At 37.7% G+C, this 23,975-nt stretch overlaps 2 protein-coding genes across 2 annotated transcripts; both read left to right on the top strand.

Annotated features, from left to right (window-relative positions):
- The first annotated feature begins 8,036 nt into the window (after positions 1-8,036).
- LOC133710427 (uncharacterized) lies at positions 8,037-10,246 on the top strand. Its single transcript, XM_062136493.1, has 4 exons — positions 8,037-8,434; positions 8,701-8,872; positions 9,002-9,065; positions 9,478-10,246. Exons 2-4 carry the CDS (start codon positions 8,733-8,735, stop codon positions 9,787-9,789), a joined length of 516 nt encoding a protein of 171 aa, XP_061992477.1. The 5' UTR covers positions 8,037-8,434; positions 8,701-8,732; the 3' UTR covers positions 9,790-10,246.
- Positions 10,247-11,453: 1,207 nt separating this feature from the next.
- On the top strand, positions 11,454-13,059 carry LOC133709718 (uncharacterized). The gene is made up of 4 exons (XM_062135554.1): positions 11,454-11,631; positions 11,847-12,012; positions 12,104-12,167; positions 12,342-13,059. The coding sequence occupies exons 2-4, from the start codon at positions 11,858-11,860 to the stop codon at positions 12,630-12,632; spliced, it is 510 nt and encodes a 169-aa protein (XP_061991538.1). The 5' UTR covers positions 11,454-11,631; positions 11,847-11,857; the 3' UTR covers positions 12,633-13,059.
- The last annotated feature ends 10,916 nt before the right edge of the window (positions 13,060-23,975 follow it).

Below are 23,975 nucleotides of genomic sequence, written 5' to 3'. Positions count from 1 at the left end.
AAATTGGGCCAATGATAAAAGAGGTCATTTTAAAGTACTATATTATAATTCAGGATGCACAAATGTCTCCGTGATAATTAAGGTCACCTCTTCACAACCTACTACTAGAGTTACATTTAATTACAAAACTGCCATCGACAGCTCTCTCTCCCCTTCAAGCCCGTCTAAACCTCTCTCTCTCTATCTTCTTCTTCTCCACACGGACACATACCTCGAAAGAGTGTGAATGGCGAGGATCGGTGTACGAGTTCTTGAAGCGGTGCTGACTCGCCGGTAATCGGATCACTCCAGATTGTTCAGGTCGATCCGGCGTCATGCGACTCCACTTCATCTCTTGATGTACTCATCATGATCTGAGAGCGTGACGTTGAAATAGAACGACTAGTCGCGCTCAACGAACTGGAGGCCGATGAAGGCGTGCTTGCCGGTGCCGTCCTCGATCTTAAGGACGAAGAAGCGTGACGAGTCGAGCACGGTCTCGACGGAGGTCGTTGGAGTTTGGATCCTCTGGTCGGATCTCGCGCTGGTCCTTGCAAGACACTACCCGGAGCTGACTCATCCAGATCTTGTCGGACTTGAGCCACTCGCCGCAATTGTACCTGCTGGTTGTCGACCGCGGCGGGGTTTTGTACACGGCGACCTCGCGCACCAGCAGCAGCTTCAGAATCCTCGTTGCTGTTGTCATCCATCTCCCTCGTCACTGTGAGTTCTGGTTTTTCAGTTTTTCAATATTATTAATTAATTTTCACATGCTAGAATGTATCTATGTGCTTCTGTTTGGTAGATTACTTGCTTTATTGCCTGAGAATTTAGAGATTCTGTTTCCCATAATAGATTAAAGTAGTAGTATTGATTATATGCGAACAAATCTTCAATTTGCTTTGACTTTATCTTATGGACTACCAGAACTGTTAATCTTGGTTACTGGCTCAAGAAGTATATGGGGTTAGAAATTGATTTTCTGTTTCATAATAGTAAACGCTGCTGCTATATTGCTTTTAAGATGTCATTATGTTTGTTGCTAATGGTACCTCTGCTTCATTTTTGATAAGGAAACAATATTATGTTACTTCATTGGTTCAATCTGCTTTGTACTTTTATGTGGGCCGTCATCTTTTTTTAATCTACTGAAGAAGATAAATTTCCTTTTTATAAATGATTAGAGTTTATCATCCAAATATAAAAGGTGAAAAATTTAGTTTAGATTGGTGTTAACTTTTAATCATGATATATTGATATATAAAGATTGGTCAGTTATGATGTTGTTTGCATGTAAGTAATGAAAGTTGTGATAGAGAATATAGCAATCTCCTGCTTCTTTATTAAATTGAAAACCTTTACCACATGTTTATACTGAATTAAATATCCTGTATTATTGGTTCTCCATTCCAAACTTATTGTTCTTCGTCATTCGTTGGATTGGGTTTTTTTTCTGGTTTTAGTTTTCCAAATTTCTGTTTGGTTTTTGGTGTATGCATTTGTGCTGTGCATCACTTTTCTTCAGAGAGAGAAATTGAAAAGATAAAGAATTTGCTGAATTCATATTAAGGATAAATAATGTTGTTCCTATACCTAAGCAGGATCAGAAGTTCCTCGAGTTATGCAGGGTGCCTGTGATTTATATTGACCCAATAGTTCATTCTAGGGACATCTTACCTTTGATGATTGAAATTTGAGGGCCCAATTGTAAGAGCTGTTCATAAAGATTACCACATAGAGGTCTGAGTAGGCATGCATTCTTGTAACCTATTTACTGGGCTTGTCACTCATCCCCTTCCTCTTTGGTTTAACTAGTAAGGAGTACATTATCTGTTAAAAGACATTGGTTTGGAGTGAAAGGAGATGGTTTTACTAGTTTCATAATCCCACCACTTAGCCCTCCCTGAATAACTTTTTTGGTTGACCCCGTTACTTTAACTAGTAGGAAGTGCATGATATCTTCAGGCAGTGCAGACATCAGCATTGCAAATCCAAAGGGTACTGGTTTGTAGTATAAAGATATGGCTGTACTAAAACAGTGAACTAAGTTTCTGCACTGCATTATATTTTTTTTGGTTGATCTGCAATGAAACTGACTTAATCTGCTAATAATATTACAGTCATTGAATGCCCAGTCGCGAGCAATTCTTATGCACAAACTGGATCGCAGTGGCAGTGGATCTTGTCTTTTCTAATTGTTGTATTTTTAATTGTTTTGGTTGGGCTTACATGTCATCACGGCTGTTGGTAGACTCTTGATATTGCTCCATATTGTCTCTGATAAAAATTACTTATTCATGCAGTTGCCTCAGACCTATGAGACTAAATTCCTCGAGAGCCGGTAGGATTATGCACATTGGGAATGTGAAGATGGCAACTGGTATGCCTGTTAGTTCCAATTTTCAGACGATGGAGTATTTAATTGTCCTCATGGCTTTGTGTAACAAGAAAGAATGTCATGTAAGAATGTCATGTTGAGATGAGAAAGTTGCATCTACATCACTTGGAATTTTTCAGTCAATGTAATGTGAAATTACAAATACTGTTTATAGACTATTTTTTTTATTAACTGTTATACACATCATTGATTAAGTCACTGGACAGTTAAGTCATTGGCTAGCCTAGGTCCCTAATTAGTGAGATCACTGGTCAAATCACTATTAACTTCAAGTCACTGATTATGTTACTAGCAAAGATACTGGCCATGTCACTGTTAACCTCAAGTCACTAGCCATGTTACAGTCATGAGGTTATTGGCCAAGTCATTGTTAACCTGAAGTCACTGGCCATGTCACAGTCATGAACATTTCACTATTAATCATTGGCCAAATCATTGTTAACCTGAAGTCACTGTCCAGTGAAGTCATTGGTCGAGCCAAGTCCCTAGTTAATGAGGTCACTGACCATGTCATTGTTAATCTCAAGTCACTGGCCATGTCACTGTCCATTGAAATTAACAACCAAGACTGGTATGGATCTCTAATGATGGTATAACAGTGACATGCAATGTGCTTTCCCAGTGACTTGGTTAGTAACTTATGTACAACAGTGACCTAGATTGTGAAAATGAAAAGATCATCAGTGACTTTAATAGTTACATGGTCAGTGACTTGTAATTGACTGTGACATGGCTAGTGGCATAGCCAGTGAATTGAGGTTAACAGTGACCTGACCAATGACTTCACTGACTAGTGATATAGTTAGTGACTTGGTTAGTAACTTGTGTATAACAGTGACCTAGTCAGTGACATGCAATGTGTCTTCCCAGTGACTTAACAAGTGACGTAGCCAGTGACTTGAGGTTAACAGTCACTGACCATGTCACTAACCAAGTAACTGTCAGTAGCCAAGTCACAACCAAGTAACTAAGTAACTGACCATGTCACTAACCAAGTAACTGTCAGTAGTCAAGTCACAAGTTAATAGCCAAGTCACTATTAATCACATGTCACTAACTAAGTAACTGACCATGTCACTAACCAAGTAACTGTCAGTAGCCAAGTCACTGTTAATCACATGTCACTAACTAAGTAACTGACCATGTCACTAATCAAGTAACTGACCATATAATGTAACATGTCAATCCACGGCCATGTTACTGGCCATGTCACTGTCACTAGCCATGTCACTGTCAATCCATGGCCAAGGCCCTAGTTAATGAGGTCACAAGCCAAGTCATTGTTAACCTCAGGTCATCGGTCAAGTTACTGGCCATGTCACAGTCATGAACATGTCACTGACCATGTCACAATCAATCCATGGTCAAGTCACTGACCATGTCACTGTCAATCCATGACCAAGTCACTGTTAACCTCAAGTTATTGGCAAAGTAACTAACCATGTCACTGTCAATCCCTGGTCAACTTAGTGACATGTGTATAACAGTGATGTAAAATAGATCTCTTGTGCGTCGTAAAATTTGGTTTAAGGCATGCTTTGCAAGCCGTAAAGTCAATTTTTTTAAATAAAAAAGAAATCAATTCTCTATTGTTCCAATGTCACCCAAAAATTTTATAAATAAAAAGAATATATAACAAGTCTGTCTAATTCTTTGCTTGTTGCAATTTCATAAGAGAACTTTCACTTATATAAAAAGTTGAGCTAGTATACAAACAAATGTTGTGGAAGCAATCACAAATGAAGCTTATAGCAAAACCAATACAAATAAAATGAACCTAAATTACATAGGATTAAAATATGCAAGCTTGCTTTATATGTGGTAGTGTAAAGCCACTGAGGTGGATTGCCTCAAACATTCACTGCACATTCCACTTCAAATACATCTTGTTTCATAAGAAAATAGCTTCACTTTGGATCTTCATGATAAATTTCAACACTTACGGATGCCTCTTGTTTCCTTACCACTTCATTTCCAGTAGCAAATCTACTAGCAAAATCCTTCAGCAACTTCTCAAGAGCTACAAATAAGAGAAATGTATAAACAACTAAATTATGTAATCATCAACGAGCAACAACCTGTAATGGTTTACATGATGGAAAACTAATGTATGTGATACGAATAAAAGCATTAACACAACTAAAAAGTGGTGATTCACACATGAGATTAAAAACATACTCTACTTGAAGAGCTGTCAATCTGCAAAGTGGTAATTCATACCAGCTGCTATTATACCAGTCCTAGAAATTACAGAATTTTAGCGATGCATAAGGACACAGAAATATAGAGGATACAACAAAATATCCTGTATCACAATTTTCTGTAAGCAAACAAAATGTGTGTGCTGCAAATTTTTAACCAACAAAATATCAGATATCACAGTTGCACCAATCACAAGCAAATAGCAAATAAAATCCAAGCTATTTGAACCTTTGACCTGCATCTCCATCCAATTTCCAGCAGCAGTCCAATAGATGAAGAGGATGGTAGCAGGTTCAGATTTCAGATCCTATTAATGAAGCTAGTGACTTTATGTTCTTCCACTTCAATTTACTATCTAGTACTAAAATACTGTATCCGAGTGCAATCATCTTTCAATTTTCAGTTTTGAGTAGAATGTAGCACACTAAACATCAATTTCTCAAACAATTTTATGAAATGCACAATTACGAAGAAGCATGATAATAGAATTGATTCAAACAGTGGAGGCCAACCTTCTTCACAGCCAATCTCTACAACTTGGGAACTCTTTAAGCAATCGAGCCTTGGCCCTACGAATCTCGGCATTCATGATTTGTCAGTCTGACAGTCAGTACCTAAAATTTAAATTGGCTTGGGAATTCAATGCCAGAGAAATGCTTATGTCTCTACAAATGTACCCCTGATAATATATTACTACTTTTTTTTGTAAATGTTATTGTTGTTGTTTATCACCAAATATTATGATTCTTATTACCACAAAAAAGATGTTGTAGACCTGTTGAAGCCCTAGGTATGAAAGAATCTAGTAAACCACTATGTCCTGTATAAATGCACACAGCCATGATAGATTACGTACTTGTTGAATTTGAATTAGCACTATCCACTCTTTTAGCAGCACTACCAGGTTCAACTAGGCTACAAGTAGATGCAGAGTCACTTGACCTCTCCTTAGACACATCAGATGAAACATCTGGCGTATCTGGCAAAAGGATTCAGCTCAGATTTGCTATCTGTATAAATTGAGAACAAAAGATCAAAGTGTTCTGCTCAAATGAAATTAGTTCATTGTTAACAATCCTAACGACTTTCCTTTGGGAATAAAGGTAAACCAGCTATCAGACCCAAGCTAAACTATATCCATGGACCTATTGCACCAGCCATTCTACTAACTTCTTGATTCCAGTTCTTAATTTGCACGTATATCACTACGTAACGAAAGCTACTAACAAGTGAAGAATAAGAAAAGTAATGTTTGATAAATCATCTTTGACTTTATTTAACAGCAAAACAAAATTAAAAGAACAACAAAGTAAACAAAACCTAGCTATAAGAAAATGATGACCTTCTAGCACTACACGAGCATTATTCCCTGAAGCTAGAAAATTAAACCGGCCATAATAATTTTAACTGATTCAATAGCATGCAACTAGTATTTGCTCTAGTTAGTATTGTTATTAGAAGATCCTTCCGGGTGATACATAGCTAAGTGTAGATTGTTGTTAACCTCTGTGAAGCACCATTAGCTGCAGTGCTGCACCATATCACCGACCTGAAAATTCTCAACTTGCACCATAACTTGCACCATCCTTGACCAGCCGCTTGTTAGACCATACCTGAGGTTTTGATACCTTACAAGGGTAAAAAAAGTATTAGGATGCCTAGGTGATAGGAACCACAATGGAATGGCTTGGTTCGAAGCAAAATTAATATCTACGTTGCATAAGAATTGGGGTAGAAAGTGAATATGTGGAGGGTTGGGAGAAAGTGAATATGTTCAAATAGCATATTCAAATAGCATAACGAAATTATGGGGAGTGAATTGGGGTAGAAAGTGAATTGCAACGACTTTCCTTTGGGAATAAAGATAAACCAGCAATCAGACCCAAGCTAAACTATATCCATGGACCTATTGCACCAGCCATACATAACATAATCAACGTTGGGAGTCTCAATTTGCAGAAGTATGTTACATATACAGTAAAGTGAACACATGACTAGCAAATATAAGTGTTACCTTCAAGAATCAACATGAGGATTCTGAAGCAAATATGTAGCATTATGCAGCATAGCACTAGCCTCCTCATTCGAAGCATCAATCGCGCGCAACTCTCTGATCTCCTCCTACCATTTCTCCATTTCCTCCTTGTGAATCCTACACAAAAAATTTCAGTCAGGCATAAACACAAACACCTTCCGGTCACTATTGAGATACATTTTCTTGTTCCTTTCGAAACTCACAGATTCAATCTACAATCACAGTCACTACTATTTCTCACAAGCATCTCATCAAACACCTTATCTGCACAAAAATCTATGCCTAATTCAACGAACCTCTCTTTGGAGTTTTTGCCAGAGCTCATTGGAGGAAGCTAATTTGGCCTGAAATTCATGCAACCTCCGGCCATATTCTTCATCAGATTGCTTCTGTTTCTGTATCTAAACACTTAAATTGATATGATCGAGCAAAAAAAAAAAAAAATCAATCGAAAAAATGCTTAAAGTGAATTTCAGAGCAAAACCTGAACAAGGAGCGACGAGACGTCGAGGACGAACACATTATAGAGCTAGGCGCAGCGATAGTCGACGACGTTCTCGTCAGCCGTTGTTTCGAGATCATGCCGATTAACTCTTCTTTCCTTTGTTTTATCGGCTAAGAAAGCTTCGATCTCTCCTTCTGATCTCGACCGTATAGGCATTGCCGGAAACGGTGAATTTGACGCCCCCGGTTCCCGATCGGGCTCGGGTTCGGGCGTGGAAGAAGGCAAAGGACAAATGATTGTCGCCGAAATTCTCATTGTCGGAGGACGAGGCTTCCAGGTCGATAGGCACGGCGGAGGAGATTCTCTCCCCGGACTCGAAGAAGCGGTCATCGTCTTCTTCGTTGTGGAGGTCGTCCTAGTTCATAGTGATAGTCCTCTTCCGCTCCATGGTCATCTTGTTGCATTTAGGGTTTCAAATTTCTGGGCAATCGGGCTCTACTGTAATGAGAATCAGAAACATGTATTAGGCTTTAAGAGTAGAATCGGAATCAAAAAATTAAAAACTGACCTTTTTTAACATCAACTTATTATTCATAAAGACTAAATTAATATTATTAACAATTCACAATGGACCTTTTTATCAAGTGGGAAACTAGATGACTTTTTTATCATTTCACTCTCTAAAGTGACCTTTTCTTTCATTTCCCTTTTAAAATTACTTAATAATTATCAGGAGTTTGAGATTACTACCCTAAATTTTTCGAATTTCGTGCAAAACAAAACCGCTTGGCATTTTCGGAAAAACAAAATAAATTAATACTTTCATTAAGATGCTGTACGCACGTGACACGTGGGAGCTACGGGTATAGTCAAAACAGGGGGAAATAGCAAGTTAGTTTCGGGTGCCAATATCGATGAGACTTCTCGCGGGAGGCACCGCCTGCATGAGAAACCCATTGTAAAACTACTTCATTATTTTAATTAATGTAATTTTAAAATCAAATCCCCAGAAAAAAAAAAGACGACATAGCCTCTGTGGTTCTTGTCTCTCTTCTGGCACGCTCCACACCTCTCACCTTCCCCACTTCTCTCTCTCTCTAGCTGTGCTGGTAGCCTGTGTTGCCCAATACCCAACCCTCTCTCTGCAATTTATTTATGATTCTCTCTTCCCTCTCTTTTTCCTTACCCTTTTTGGCTCTATAAATTCTGTAGAGCCCCCCCTCTATTAACCTTCTCTCCTGAGTCTCCTCCCCTTCGCCTAACTTTGCTTCCCTTCTATTCTCAATCTTTCTTTTCCACTCTGTTAATTATAGTATAGATTTCTCCCTCATCGGACACAGCTCAACCAGCTTAACTCATCACTCTTAGCTTAAAGGTAAACATCCTTCTTCTGTTTTTGGTTTTCTACTCCGAATTGTAACGAAAACGCGTCGGCGGTTTCAATTCTATGGTCATGGATCTCGTGCTTGTTCGGAAACGAACGTCTTCCAGATCTGCGGCTTAGTTTGGCCGGATCTATTCAATTTTTTTTTTCTTTTTTAATTAGATCAGATCGATTTTGGCTTGCCCTGATCTCTTGCAGAAAATTGGAAATGATTTTTCTCCGGATTGAAATTTAATTATTGATTTTGGTTTGACCAGGTCGTGCGTTGACGTTTCAAGCCGAGGAAAAGATGAATCACTGTGCGATTCAGCAGAACAACGCGTGCGAAGAGATGAGGAATTTCAGAGACGGCGTCGTTTGCCCCAAGCCTCGACGTTTGAGGAACGCAACTCTTCACGAACCCGTCAGATCTTATCGATGGCATCTAGGGTGAGTAGTTCACAATTTTTATTTTTATTTAATCCACTTTTGTGTTTTTTTTTTTTTGCTTAAGGGTTTCGAATAAATGGATAGTCGTATGAGCCTTTTGTTTATAATTTTTTGTTGATTGAATTTCAGCCACCAAGCTGAGCTCTGTGATGGGAGAGCAGGGTCAGATCTTTTGGAAAACCTCCTTACAAAGGTACAAATCCTTTTTTACTTGTAAGAGTTTCGGATTTGCAATTAAAATTATTGTTTGTAGAAAGGAAATTTAGGTATGATTTGAGTTACCATGCTCAAGTTATGTTTCGATTGTTCAGCAAGATAGTTAAATAGGCAGTTCAGGACATTCTGAACATCATTGCAGATTTGCAATTAGATTTAGTATCATTAGATCTGTTCTAGGTACCATGCCTTGTTTATTGGCTAGGATAGGAACTACTCGAACCCAATTGTTGTTCTTCCCTTGTCAAGAAGCTTGATTAGGATTTTTGGGCATACAGAAATCGGTGTGAATATGAGATGAGCTTTGTTATTTGCCTTCCTTGTGTGTGTGTGTGTGTATAACTTGTATGGTTTTCTAATACAAGTGTTTGTATTGTATTTTTGTGCAGGGTTCTTATGGTGTTGAACAATTTTACTGTACAGAAATAGCCTCGTCGCACCCATTTTATAGCGGGTCGCCACCGAGCAGAGTCGCTAACCCACTAATTCAGGATGCTAGATTTGGGGACGAGAAGCTCACCCCATCTTCACCACTGTCACCTATACCTCCCCCTTCAGGTCTGTCATCGTCTCCATCATCCTCTACAAGGAAAGGAGGCTGTGTTCGGGTCAGTTTTGGGAGCAAGCCAGCAGTGAGGGTTGAGGGGTTTGATTGCCTGGATAGGGATAGGAGAAACTGCAGAATCCCTACCCTGGCATAGAGCTAGCCCACTCAACAAACAATGGAAGAAGGTACATAAGATGAGATTAAGCTAAAGTTTGCTATAGACAATTACGAAACTTGGATAGCGTGAGAGGTAATTTTGAAATTCTCAAGCGAGGATGAAGGAGATCCTTCTGCCTTTTGTAAATATGTTCAAGAGATTTGTGTAAATGAGATGTGTCATGTAAGTATATGAGATGTTAACCAAATAAACAGGGGTCCTAGGTCCAATTTTAGGAGAGGTTTATGAGGGGGTGAAATTTGGTTTGAGAAGAGTCTGCACCACCCTCTTGTATTGTACATAGTAAGTCTGGTGGAAAAATTTTCTTTCTGTTACCATTTAGGTATTCCGGAGTTCCAATGAGCGGCTTATGAAGTGAATCTGTACAAAGGAAGTTGCTGTTGAGTTGATTTAAACAGTTATTGTGTAAATATACCATTTGTGTTTTTTTTTAGTTTTGTTCTGCTCTCCTTGTGATTGCATTCACCTGCTTTTCTAAATCGTGCTGTACCATGTTATTCAACTTCCATCCCCGAGCAATGTTCAGTACTAATTGGTGGTTTTGAACTTTCGATCTTTCATTTGTGGACTTCTCTGTTTATGAATTCGGGATCCTGAATGCTGTTTTAATCATTGGAATTGATCTCACAAACCATTCCCGGATGTTTATGGATCTCTAATCTCTTACAGTAATACACACTATCTGATGTTTTAACAACTCTCTTGGAGTAGTAATATAGGATGGTATAATATTGGCAATTGCAATTCCGAGGGATTCCAGGCTAGAGGGATGTCTAAGACTGCAACAGCACAATATGGGAAGTGAAACATGCAAAATTACAATACCGCCAATAGGGGATGTGATTGCAAAAGTTACTTATATCGTATGAATAATTCATAATTTCAAGGGAAAAATTCTCATATGGTACCTGTACTATGGTCTAATGCATATTTTGGTATTTAAACTTTCAAAACTACTCTAATGGTACTTGAACTATTGCTCCGTTTTTCCATATGGTACTTCCATCCAATCTGCCGTTAACTTTGCCTACGTGGCTCGTTCTTATAGGATGACATTCATCTCCTAAAAAATAAAATTACTAGGCAAAGTTAAATTACAGAATCTCATAAATGTCATAAAACATTGATGGGACTAGCAAATGTCATAAAACCTTAGATTTTTAGAATCTCCTAAATGGTATGGTAATGAGAATGGGAATTCCTAGAATCTTTGACAAATGACATAGGAGATATGAGAGATTTATTGGAGTTAAATTACAGAAAGAATCCATAGCAGCTCATATCTCCTATGTCGGAGAATCTTTGTATACATAAACTCTTATCGGAGAATCTTTGTATACACAAACTCTTATCGGAGAATCTCCTAAGTAATGAGAACGAGAATTTCAAGAATCTCCTAGGTAATAATAACGGAGAATGTTTGTATACATAAGTTTTACCAAACTGGTTACTTATATAAGACGGTTTGTAATTTAAAGTATCTAGATAATTTCCTTTCCTTCTAGCAGGAAAAAAAAAAAACATTTGTGTAACACAAAATTTATTGCAAAATATCAACTAGATTCTATTCGATTTACAACGTAAAAAATTGCTGAAAAAAATTTAATAATTCAATAAAAACCCCAAATGAGAGGAACCGAGCGTCGGTTCTCTCCTTTTATATTTCTTTCCCCATTTGGAGTTTTGGTTGTGCCTCTCTCTCTCACTCCCTATAAATCGCCTCCATGCCCTCCGTTCTTTCCCTTCGCTTATGTTTGCCTTCGTTTTCGTTCTAGTCTGAACAGACCCACCTCACCTCCAGCTCCACTCAAACTTGAGGTACTCCTGCCTTTACTTTCTCTCAAATCCTTCTCTAATTTCAAACGATCCGGTGCATTTTTGTAGCTTTCCAGATCCACGTTATCAATTTCAGTTTTGGATTTTCTTGTTCTAGATCTACCGGATCTAATTTAGCTCAAATGCAATTTCGGACGGTTTGGTTTTAATCGATTGCAGAATTAGCTGAGAGTTAATTGCTGTTTTTGTTTGAGCAGGTTTTTCGAAGATGAACCACTGCGTGATACAGCAGAGCAGCGCCCTTTCGGTTTGCGAAGAGATGAGGACGGCGAGAGACTCCGTCGTTTGCCCCAAACCGCGCCGTTTCGGACTCCGAAACGCCACCTTTCACGATCCCGGCAGATCTCTCAGATGGCATCTCGGGTAATTCAAATTTTGCTTTACTGTTTCTCAACATGTTTCCAAATTATGTGGAATTTTTGTTTTATTTATTTATTTAATTTGAAAATTCCAGCCATCAAGGGGAGCTCTGTGATTCAAAGGCAGGCTCTGATGCTTTGGACTGTATCTTAACAAAGGTATGGCCTTTGAATCCCCTTTTACCACATATTGTAATTTCAATTCGTAAACAAAATAAAAAAAATAAAAAAAAAGATTAGGGTAAGAAATCCATTTTTATTGGTGTCTGTTACATGTTGGGGTTATGGTTGTTAATATGCTTTATGCTTATTAAGATTGGATTTTGTTTGCAGGGGGTTGAACAGTTTTCTTGTACAGAAATAGGCTCGCCGCACCCATTTTTCAGCGGATCGCCGCCGAGCAGAGTAGCTAATCCATTGATTCGGGATGCTAGATTTGGCAGTGAGAAGCTCACTCCAGTGTCACCGCTTTCACCGGTGTCTTCATCGTCTCCATCATCTTCCACAAGGAATGGAGGAGGCTGTGTTCGTGCTATTTTCGGGAGTAAACCAACAGTGAGGGTCGAGGGGTTTGATTGCCTGGACAGGGATAGCCGAAATTGCAGCATCCCTTCCCTGGCTTGAGGGGTACATAGGAAAAGATTCAGCTTTAGAGTGTGCTATAATCAATCACAAAAATTGAGAAGAATATTGGAAATTCTCAGTACGGGAATGGAGTTGGTCCTTCTGCCTTGTGTAGATATGTTTCAAGGATTACTGTAAATGAGATGCGTCATGTAATTACATGAGAGTCTTTAGGCAAATAATTCAAGAGGTTATGAGGGGTGGATTTGGTGGAGAAAATGAGTCTCTGTACTACCACCCTCGTGTATTGTACAAAGTTTTGAGTCCATGGTTGGAAAATTTTCAATTTGTTTCCATTTAGGTGTTTTGGTTTTGATGAGCGGTTTAAGGAGGAAATCTGTACAAATTGAAGTTGCTGTTGAGTCCATGTAAACAGTCCTATACAATGTATATATTCCATAATTTACAATTTTACATTTGTCTTTCAGCCTTTTCTGTTTTCTGGATTTGTTCAACACGTTCAAATGATGCGACCAAGCATGCTTACGAATCACGCTAATTTGCGCCGTTACAATCTTTCAGCTGTTGGTCTTCAGCTATATCTGTTGATTTTACCTTTGATTTTTGTTTTTTTTTTTTTATGATAGATTTTAGCTTTGATTTGCGGACAAGTCTATTTGAATAATTGGAATCGATCTTACATCATAGATGCTTTATAAAAAGAAAGGATCATTCATCCATCTGTATGATCTGCTTTTTTCTACACACCTTTATTCCTAATGTTGAGCATCTATGATCGAGTAGTGGACCTTTTGTTTCTGAAAGCAAGTTGTCTTGTTGAAGCTAAACTGTATTGTTGAAATTTTGCCAATTGATTCTATCAAATTTGTTGAAGAACTTCTCTCTGTGTTTTGTGTTTCCCTTTGTGCTTAGCATTTTTGGGTCTGGTGTATACCAGAAATTGAAGTTTGGTACCGACTAACAAGATTATTTCACAGCTAATACTCGCTTGTCGTTTGTAATTGTAAGACAGACTCGGAAAGTAGATGCAGTGGTTTCCAATAAGACAATAAGTCAAGTGACTACTAACAACTTACTAGGGAGGATCTCACTTTAATACTTCGGATGGGTTGCACATGCATTGTCAACCAATCTCATCATTACGCACAAACTTTACTGCTGGTGTCGTTGAAATTAAGTAATCTCTTTTTCAATTTTTTTGTTCAAAGAATTGGATCTCAAATAAACATTAATCTAGTCTGGTACGGAGTTAATTTAATAATAATAATATTATTATTATTATTATTATTCATCCGTGAAATTAATTAAAATATCAAGGGTTATCTGTTTTTTTTTACAAATAATCATATAGATTTCATTAATACGGTAATGCCAGAATGATCATTACATATCATTCCGCTACCATGTGAAGATAGACAAGAAGTTGTGATGCAGTAAACACCACGTTGATACATAGGGTAAGATAATTCATTCGACATTTCATGCTCACTTATTTAAAGCGAGCCTATTAACTATAAAACAGTACGCATAGTAATAGGCCAGCTTAAAAGAAAACTAACTAGAGGGTGGGTATAAAAACCCACAATTCATTCTAGACCCAAAAAGGTCAGGCCCAGAATCTATCTTCCAGGCTCCAGGCTGAAACAGCAACCCCTCATGGCTAAAAGCCCCACTAGAGAGTCTAGACCCCAACAAAAGTCCAAAACTGACTAGGGCACCCAACCCAGATGGAGGCCCAACAGGCCTAAGGCCCAAAAGTAACTTCTCTGCTGGAGACCACCATGACGACGGCGCCGCCATCAACTTTTGCCGATCAGACATCCACCACGAGGAGAGAACGCCTGCCATCGACACCACCCAGAATCGGGTTCGATCTCGGGTCCAAAGACAACCCACCTGCACAGCCACCCAGACTAATCTGGACATCCAGAGCCACCACGGGTCCTTGGTGTCACTGCCTCGAATCACCGCCCATATGTTCCACCATAGCCAGCGGACTATAGTCACTCGCTTCTCCGTCGTCAACAGAAGCCAGCCCAAGCTTAGATGACCGCGAGTCGTCTTCCTCCAAAAATCTATATTGTTCTCTGTGCTTCGCCACCAGCTTTGAATGGAATCCAAGTCCAAGCGACAGCCCAACACCGCTTCGATTTCAAGAGAGAGAGCTCCACCGACACCAATTCGATTAAAAGATTGGGAGGAGTAAGGAGGTTCATCCTTGAGTTAGAGGGGGCCATTCACCTCTGGAAGGACTAGAGAGAGACTGCTTGGTGGTTCGATGCAGCCGGAGCCGCTGTATTTGTCGCCCCCGCAAACAAGTTGCGTTAGGGTGAGCGCAAAGAGGAGCGTCGCTTGGGAGAGAGTAGGGTTTCTCATATTTTGCATTCAAGGGTTATCTGTTGAACCGTGTGCAATACTATATATACTTAAGAGGAAAGAAATCTATATATTAACAAAAGGGATCCGGCTTCTCTGCTATAATATTAGATGTTAGGATCTGCTAGACTTTTTACGTCAATCCACCACGTCACCATAATATAATCGAATGGCTAAAAATGTTTTTATAAAATCAATTTCTCTCCCTTGCTCTGTAAACCAACCCAGAAAGATAAAAGGCAGGACCACACGAGAGACGACCTGATAAGACGTCAAGCATGAAAGATTGTATTGAAGCGCTAGCCATTTGAGTAAAGACAGAGAAGAGCAATGACCAATCCAGAGGAGACCATCCGTTTGAAAAAAAAAAAAAAAAGAGAAGGAAAGAAAGGAGAGGGGAGAGGGGAGAATAATCTTCTGCTTCAACGTCAATATTGGAGTGCTGAAAATTTTTCATCTTGAACCATTAGATCGTGGTTTGCTGATGTGGCAACCTTATATTAAATTATAGCAAATCTAATATTATAGCAGAGAAGCCGGATCCTAACAAAAGCATCTGCATGGATAGGAAACTGAATCAAATTAGTGCTCATCTAACTCTGGACGCGTTTTCTAGTGAGAGAAACTCCTCCTTCTCTCTAGCCAACCCAGCTTCCAGCTTTCCCCCTCCTCCCCCCTTTCTTGCTAGATCTAGATCTCTCCGATCTGGATCTTTGGCTTGAAAGTTGGGGGAGATATTTTCCCTCTTCGCGAGGCTTATCCCTACCCTTCTCGTGGTAGCTCCCTACTGCCCTGGTGGTGGCAAGTATGCTTTCCCTTTTGTCTTTGCTTTCCTGTCCTTCCCAGATCCCCTTTTCCAACCATTCCTAATCTTTAATTTTCAGCATACCCATCTCTCTTTGTCTCAAATATCTGATTCATCATGGTTAAGATGCACATCCTCCTCACCCATCGGACTCCACTTCACCAATTACTCCTTGGTCCATCGGAGCTCTGTCGTCGGCGTTGTTTGGATTGTCTGTTTTAACGGGTTTTTCCCGTCCCTGAGCGTAAACCCTTTGAATACGGTAGTGCAATAAGGGTCTGCACGGTCTTTGGCCGTCTGTCCCTTTGATCCCTCTGCGGATCAGTCTCCTTCTCCTTATCTTTTTTTTTTTTTTCTTCTGCTTTGGTTACTGTCTTTGTTTCTGAGGATGTTTTGTATGGTTTAGAGATTTGGGTTATGGAGATCTTTCGATGGGTTCTATGCTGCTGTACTTGCACGGGATTGTTTTGGTTGGACTCCAAGTCTTCGTCGGCAGATCTGGTGACGTTTCTGTGTCACCTTTGGGCTTGGCTGGTGGCAGCGACGTCACTACGTCATCTCTCTCCTGTTAGATCTGCACTGCGGCTGAAGATTGTAGGGTTATTTGGTTTTGTTTGTTGTTGTTTGTTGGTTTTTATTTTGGCCCGTTTTGGGTCTTTTGTTTGTAATATTGTTCTTGTTTGAATAAAAATCTTTCCATCACCAAAAAAAAAAAAAAAAACAAAAGCATCTGCATGAAGCCATTGATTGGTTGCCTTTGAACAAGTGTGGCTTAAAGAAGTGCTTTTGCTCATAAGTATTTGACTGGCCAGTTACTTCTCAGCTGGCTTGCCCTAGCCTCAAAGGTCTCCCCAGTCCCAAGCTTAACCATTTCATTTCAATTTGGGGCAGTCCCTCTCTTTCTATTAGTTCGTTGCTGACATAAAATGGGTGGCTGCTGCACATGGCGCTTCCATCACAGATAATCATAATAACTCACTACAGTCTGTGCACAGTTAAAGAAAAGGAAAGGCAATCATGTAAGAGATTGTTAGGGTACGTGTACGTCTAACTGCCAAACCAGAGAGGCTGAGGCTCTCCATATTCAAATATGATAAAGTAACTGAAGCCCATATCTTACTCAAAGTGGGCTGTGGATGGCGGCGGTGGAAGGTTGTCCTCTGCTGATAGGGTTGAGGCGTTGAGCCACATTTCCTAAAATATCTAGGAATGTTGTAGACATCACAAATATCTCAAATCCAGTTTATATGTTAGCAATTATTCATAAAGATCGAGTTCTGTGACACCACAATTTCTATCCACGTTCATGAGTTTCGCAGAGTTGGTTTTAAACAAATTCGGGATCAATTGTAACTTACAGAGGCAAATAGTTACTTTGATTATAAAGGCCGGGAGAAGTAAATTATATGTTTTTGTTACTTTATAAAGACAAACGTTTAGAAAATTAAAGAAAAATAAGAGAGGAAAACAAAAATTAAAATAGTTTGAAGATCCTATAAGGAGCCTAGAGGGGGGTCAATAGGCTCACAACGAATTTTTTTCGTTCAAAAACTTTCTCAGGAATTGCAAATGGATGATCAATCATGAGTACTGATATTGAACATAATGTATGTAAAATCAAACAAGCCAACAAAAGCAGTAAAGAATACATGTTTTGTTGACACAGTAAAACCCTATCGAGGGAAAACATTTGTGTAGCTTTTAACTCTTGAAAGACCAAAAACAAATCACTAATGAAAAACATATTACAAATTTACAACACAGGGATTGCACTGATCGCGACAATCCTTCCTAGACTAACTCACTTGGCTGTGTGTAATCACTCATTGCTAAATGTTTATACAAGTGATACACTCAGAAATCTTAGCTATGAACACAGCAAGTTCTTCTTGGAGATTTCACCTTTAAAGCTTGCAGAACCCAAATGACCTCATGGGATGCAAGAGATGAATATGCATGAATGAGTGGTTTGTGTTTTTCAGATTGCTTTCAACATGGAACAAGACACTTTGAAAAACAGAAAACCAAAGAGAATAACTAGTGAGTAACAAAGTGATTGAAAAGCAAAACTATTTTCAATCCAAGAGAAGGAACAAAGTTTCCATATATATATATATAGAGAGGAGGAAGAAAATCAGTTCACCAAAGAGAGCCCCTTAATATCAGTTGGAGTAGGTAAAGCCATACTCCTAATTTCATATTGCAATAGTAAACCCATACCCCTTAATTTCAATTGGAAAAACCAATTTAGAAGTCAACACCCAAACCCCTTAATCAAAGCTGACACAAGAATGGAGGTCAAAGAAAGAATCCATAACTTTGTAGCAATTGAAGGACCAACGGATGCCATGCATGAGCTTACCTGAGCCATGAGTATGAAGTGTAAGACTTAATGTGGACTATCAATATTCGTCAAGTATTACAATAAATAAGCTGCATACTTATAGAACAAGCAAATAGACATTCCTAGTGTTAATCGGTTCATGTTAGATTTCCTATTGATATCAGTACTGATTTAAGAGGTTACTTTGCTAATGAGGTATACCTAATTGCATATGGAACAAGAATAAGGTTGGCCTAAATGTAAAAGGATTAGGAAACCTTTATGGGAGACACCTAATCCTCAATGCCTATTTATAGACCTTGATCTCTGCTCTAACAATCACATACAAGCATTCAAGTTCTCTGCCCCATTAGTGAGATTGCCTTCATCAGATTGTTCAGAGGAGAAGATCAAACATGTCTTTTTCAGGTTAGTGTTACGTGCTTTACTTTTTAGTCATTACTTGTATTGGTGTGTTCTTAAATTGAGTGCAATATATACATGTTTATGTTAATTACTTCTTACATGAAGGACAACTTCTGTTCTTCAACCTTGATCTTCGACATCAAGACAACCACAATAGAGAAGAATATTGCAATTAAACAACGAGGTCTTGGCTTTCAGACTTGGACTTTAATGGGTAGAGTTGTTTTGTTAAAATAAGGAATGTCATATACATTTTATACTAACACAGTCAGTGTTTTTCAAACAAGGAAATAAAATAAAAAATGCATAGATCAATAAACTGTGTGGATAAGAATAGGTGAAATTGGGTTATTTTGAATGGTTGAGTTAGGAGGCTAGTCATTAGAGAAGAAACATAAGGAGAACTACCAAAATTTTATCTGAATAAGCAAAATGTTCGAGAATCGTTGTTGCGATTTCGTAAACTAAATTTAGATATACAACTTTCACAAGTAAAAGATGTCATTTATGTTGTCACGTCTTGTAACACATATAGGAACCCATAATAGGGGTCATTTTTTCGTGACTTTGCAAACAATCAACCTTTCTTCTAAGGATAAGTATACACCACCAGAACTTGTAGGATAAGATGGGCATTTAGACATAAGTGCGATTCTTCAATTCAAAGTTTTATGACCCAACTTGGCCGCCAGATTAGGCCCTATATGAGCCCAAGGGACAAAGCCTAGGTCGGCCAGCCACCACTCAAAAGCTGTCATTTCAAATTAAACAAGTTGGAGCTATTTTACTGCCCTCTTGGCTTTTGCTACTTGCCACCAACAACTGGAGATAGCTTTCTAGTTGTTGTCACAATCGAGATATATAAACATTATCGTAGGAACCTATTTATTCCACAGACACTGTTATCTAATCGTAAACAAATATTTGGGAACTGTCAAATGACAACGTGTTTGTGAATCCTGATGACTGCACAAAATCAAAAAGATCTATTCTGACCAAAAAATGATGGCGCACAGAAAATCTTGAAAATCCCGACTGTTATCTCATTATAGATGCAGAGGATCAAGTTGATCAACTCCCACTCCTGATAACATAGATCTACAGTCCCATATTTTTCCCCAACAAGTCTATTTGTAATTGTTGAAAATAGACCACGATATATGAGAATATATATATATTAGCATTTCTCCATACATGCTCAAGTTATTATTATTATTTTTTAAATAAAAAATAAAAGAGTTGCTTATTGTAGAGAAAATAAAATAGGAGAGAGAAACGTGGGTTGTGGGTTTTTTTTAAAATTTTTTTTTAATAAAAATATATTTTATAAATGTCTTAATTATCCTTGTGATTTAATTAATTCTCAAAATTTATTAATATTCTATGGTCAATTCTGTCAAAATTTTAGAGTTTGACTAACAAAATCTATTCTCTTAATAATAGTATATAAAAACTTATCACCAATTTGGCTGAAATTTTACAGAGATGATCTATACATTAGGACCTAAAAACTGAACGGTTAATATGTAAATGTGTGATCGGAAAATGGGGAAAAAATGGAAATCCATTCCTTTTGCTTAGGTACGGACGTCCGCACCCAAGAAGCTCTGTATATATAAATTAGATTCATCTAGATCGCTCTATTTATTGTCAACTGATTTAGATTGATGACTATAAATTTGATAGAATGAGAGATGGATTTGTATTATTTATAGTCATGTTATAAATCTTAAAAAATATTGCTCAAATTAGGGCTAGTTTGGGATTGTTTTGACTTAAAAAAAAACAGTGTTGTGAGAATAATCAGCTGTGAATTAAAACTATTTCATGTTTGGTAAATAATACTTTTAAAAGTGATGTCAGTACATAAAACAACTTCTAAAAGTTACATTTGTGTTATTTCTAAAATCTACTTCCAGTGACCTATAATTTTCAATTAAAGCAGTTTTTGTTATAAAGTAGAGAAAAGATGAAGAGAGAATAGTTGGAAAGAAGTAGAAGTGTTCTCATCGAGTCTCATTAGCCTCCTTTATATAGAGGTAGGGTTTACATCAAAGTACATAACTAATGAGTATTTACATGGACATCCACATAGATAATAATATTTACAACACTCCCCATTGGATGTCCACCAATGAATGATGATATTGGACGCGCTTATTGTTGCCTCGTTAAAAACCTTGCCAGGTAACAAAAACCCAGTGGGACAAAAATAACCCTGATCGAAGGACAAAAAGAGCATAACGCGCATATGTCCTAGGTAGCATGCTTCTAGATGCTCCCCCTGATGAGAATCTCCCCCTGATTGTTGCAAGCCTCATTCATGTATGCGATAAGCTACATGTACCATGTATAGTAGTTTGATGTGTCTATCACTGAAGTGAGACCATGTGTGCTTTGCATATAGGGGCTCATCACAAAATTTCATACCTGCAAAGTTAAAGCAATACTAACAAAGCTGGATGATTTTCAATAAACCTTACCTCATATGATAAGGTTAGGAAACAATCTCATATGCTCAAAATCATACACAAAGTAATAGCTAAACAATATAAAGAAATTGACACATTTAACTTTGTATAGTTTAAAACATTGAAAAATCATCATGGCATACCTAGCCATACACATCAATATCTTTGTGTATTGATATGTCTCATATAAGCTCTTCAAGAGCTCTAAGTAATTCATAACTTTGCGAAAGTTAGAATATGTTGCAACATTATATTCATAATTCGAATTCGATAGTAGTCTCTTCATAGTACTCATTAAGGCAATTTAGATCTCGTTGACTAGAACGAAATAAGTACATATGATGAGCTAGCTTTAGACTCTTTGATTCCATGAGTGGGCTTCAGGCTCTTTCAACCTTTCATGGACTTGAATCATTCATGTATTTGAATCCCTTGAGGATTTGATAAGCAATACGCTTATTATGACACTTTGCTTTTGAGATTTTGCTTTTAGCAATATGTCTTTAAGATCTTCATAATATACGATGACAACGTGCCATAAATCTCTCGTCAATATAACAGCTATATGTAACACTGTATTTATAGAAAATTGTCATTCGTATAAGGGAGCTAGAGAAGATGTTCACAATCTCATGTCTCTATAAATAGACATTGTACGTGTCATAGTGATTTATCTTCACTTTTGCAAATACCCTTTTGTGTACTTGTAGGGTTAAAGGTCTAAGTATTTCATCACATTTCAAATATTCAATTTCATTGGAATTGCCTCTTTCCAATTTGGCCAATAATATACTTTGTCGACATTCATAATGAAACGTGGTATAGCATCAATACAGCCCTTAATGATTTTTGGTAGCTACCATATGTAAATTATCATCAATGATCATTAATCATAGATCCCACACATTCTTATATGCATGCATTAGCTGTAATAAGCTTATTGATATTGGGTACCCATGCCACTTCTGGGGCATATATTGTCACTTCTAGGACAATCATCTCTCATAGATGGATTATGTCGAGAATGTGGATCTTTTTACTTATAATCTCCTGTAGAGCGTTATAGGGCTTGTATGAACTTCTCTCTTTGGAAGCTTATAACTTTAGACCTGGTGGATACATTCCACACAAATTCACGCCGTTATTTAAATGACAGTACTCTTTCCTCCCCCTAACGGCGGGAAAACTGTCTTATTTTGACCATGCTCAAAAGATGCGTTCAAAAATCTATCACTTTCTTTAGAGTGAAGATGTTCATTGGCTGGTGGCGAACCCAAACCAAGTTTTAGGTCAAAAATGTTTTGTCCATTAGCATCAACCATATTGATATATTATTGTATCACTAAGACATCATTTCATAATGGCGTACTTACACCCTTTGTATGTGTAGCCATATTAGGAGCTGTGATATTGTTTAATGACATTCTCTTCAAGAGAACCATGTCAATTGGATACATTTGCATCCCACAAATCAAATGGAGTCTAGATTGTTTGTGCTAATATGGTTGGTTTTAGGGACTTTAACCCAAGCATGCATATGCCTTTGCATTAAGCATATAATTGTCACTTTGTTTTATTAATTCACTAACTTAGGTATTTCTCAAAATCAAAATGAGACGGTGGATAAATATCTCACACAAATTCATATAGTTCTTCAGGAACAATATTTCTCCCCCTCATTGCAGGAGGATTGTCTCATTAAAGTGACAACTCACAAATATGCGGTAAACAAACAATTTGCTTGTGAGTAAGGTTAGCAGTCATCAAAACTTGTAAGTAATTCCATGCAACATGGTCGACAAAGATGACGTAACCGGTCAAACCAAAATTGTGTATTTGGTTCAATGAACTTCTGGTTCATGACATTATATGCCTAAATTTACTGTATAAATTTGACACAACATGTATGAGGTAGCAAAACAGTCTTCTCCAACCATATTGGAGGTACTTAGTGTGTCAATATTTCAAATTTGGTACCATGATAGTAGCTCATTCGGAGTGATAAATCAAGATCTACAACTCTTGATATAAATGTTACCTTACCTTTAGTAAACATCAATTGTGAAATATTGATAATTGCAATGGACCAAATTCATTTTGAACTGCTGGCCAAAATGATGTACTCGAAATTTCGAGTTAAAGACTACCATTCATAAAACTTTATCACATGGAGAACCTCTAGTTCCTTGTCACGTATATATGTATAGTCACTAAGAGGAGGAACTTCAGGCCCTCATATAATCATACAATAAACTTGAGATTTCGATTTTCTTTCATTTTATAACAATCTCTTGAGGAACATGACGTTCTAAGATAATCAGACTCAGAAACATTTAGTTTCAATGGGAACTCAAGAGGTTACAAATAACACAATAGTGCTTTCAACTTTGCTTATTGTAAGCAAAAGACATCAAGGATGTGTGATGATCTCAATGTTCTTATTAGTCAATGAAATTCAATTTGACTAATGCCCTTTCAAAAGTGGCTTGATAATCATCCACCATATAGTGTACCATAGGTGACACACGCCTAATTTACAATTTCCTCACATGTGTGGATGTTAGGGCAGTATTTACATTGACTCCTGATTTCTCTCTTGCCATGATCCACTTCTGGTGGCATTTCATGGTGTAGCCATGTCAATCGGCTTTCTTGCTATATAATGAGACCATGATAGTGTGAGATTGTACATCATTGGTAATAATATTATGTGCTCTTCTGGAGCCAATAATCAGATATGTAAAATCTGAGATGATTATTATATTATCTTCATGACCATAACTTAGAAATGAGGGACTTTATATTGTCATCTAGTGAGTATGATCATTGAGGAACTGAGTTCCTCATGTAATTAAGGATCAAGGAACTACATGTTCTGATCTCTTTTAATTACAAAATAAATGATGTTTAAATCATGAGTAATTGAGGCTTCAGGCTCGAATTTTTGTTCTACGAACTGTAAGTTCTAAGATTTCGTAATT

The sequence above is a fragment of the Rosa rugosa genome, chromosome 5, assembly GCF_958449725.1.
Source record: "Rosa rugosa chromosome 5, drRosRugo1.1, whole genome shotgun sequence".
Classification (NCBI taxonomy): domain Eukaryota; kingdom Viridiplantae; phylum Streptophyta; class Magnoliopsida; order Rosales; family Rosaceae; genus Rosa; species Rosa rugosa.
This window is presented reverse-complemented; position numbering and strand designations above follow the sequence as displayed.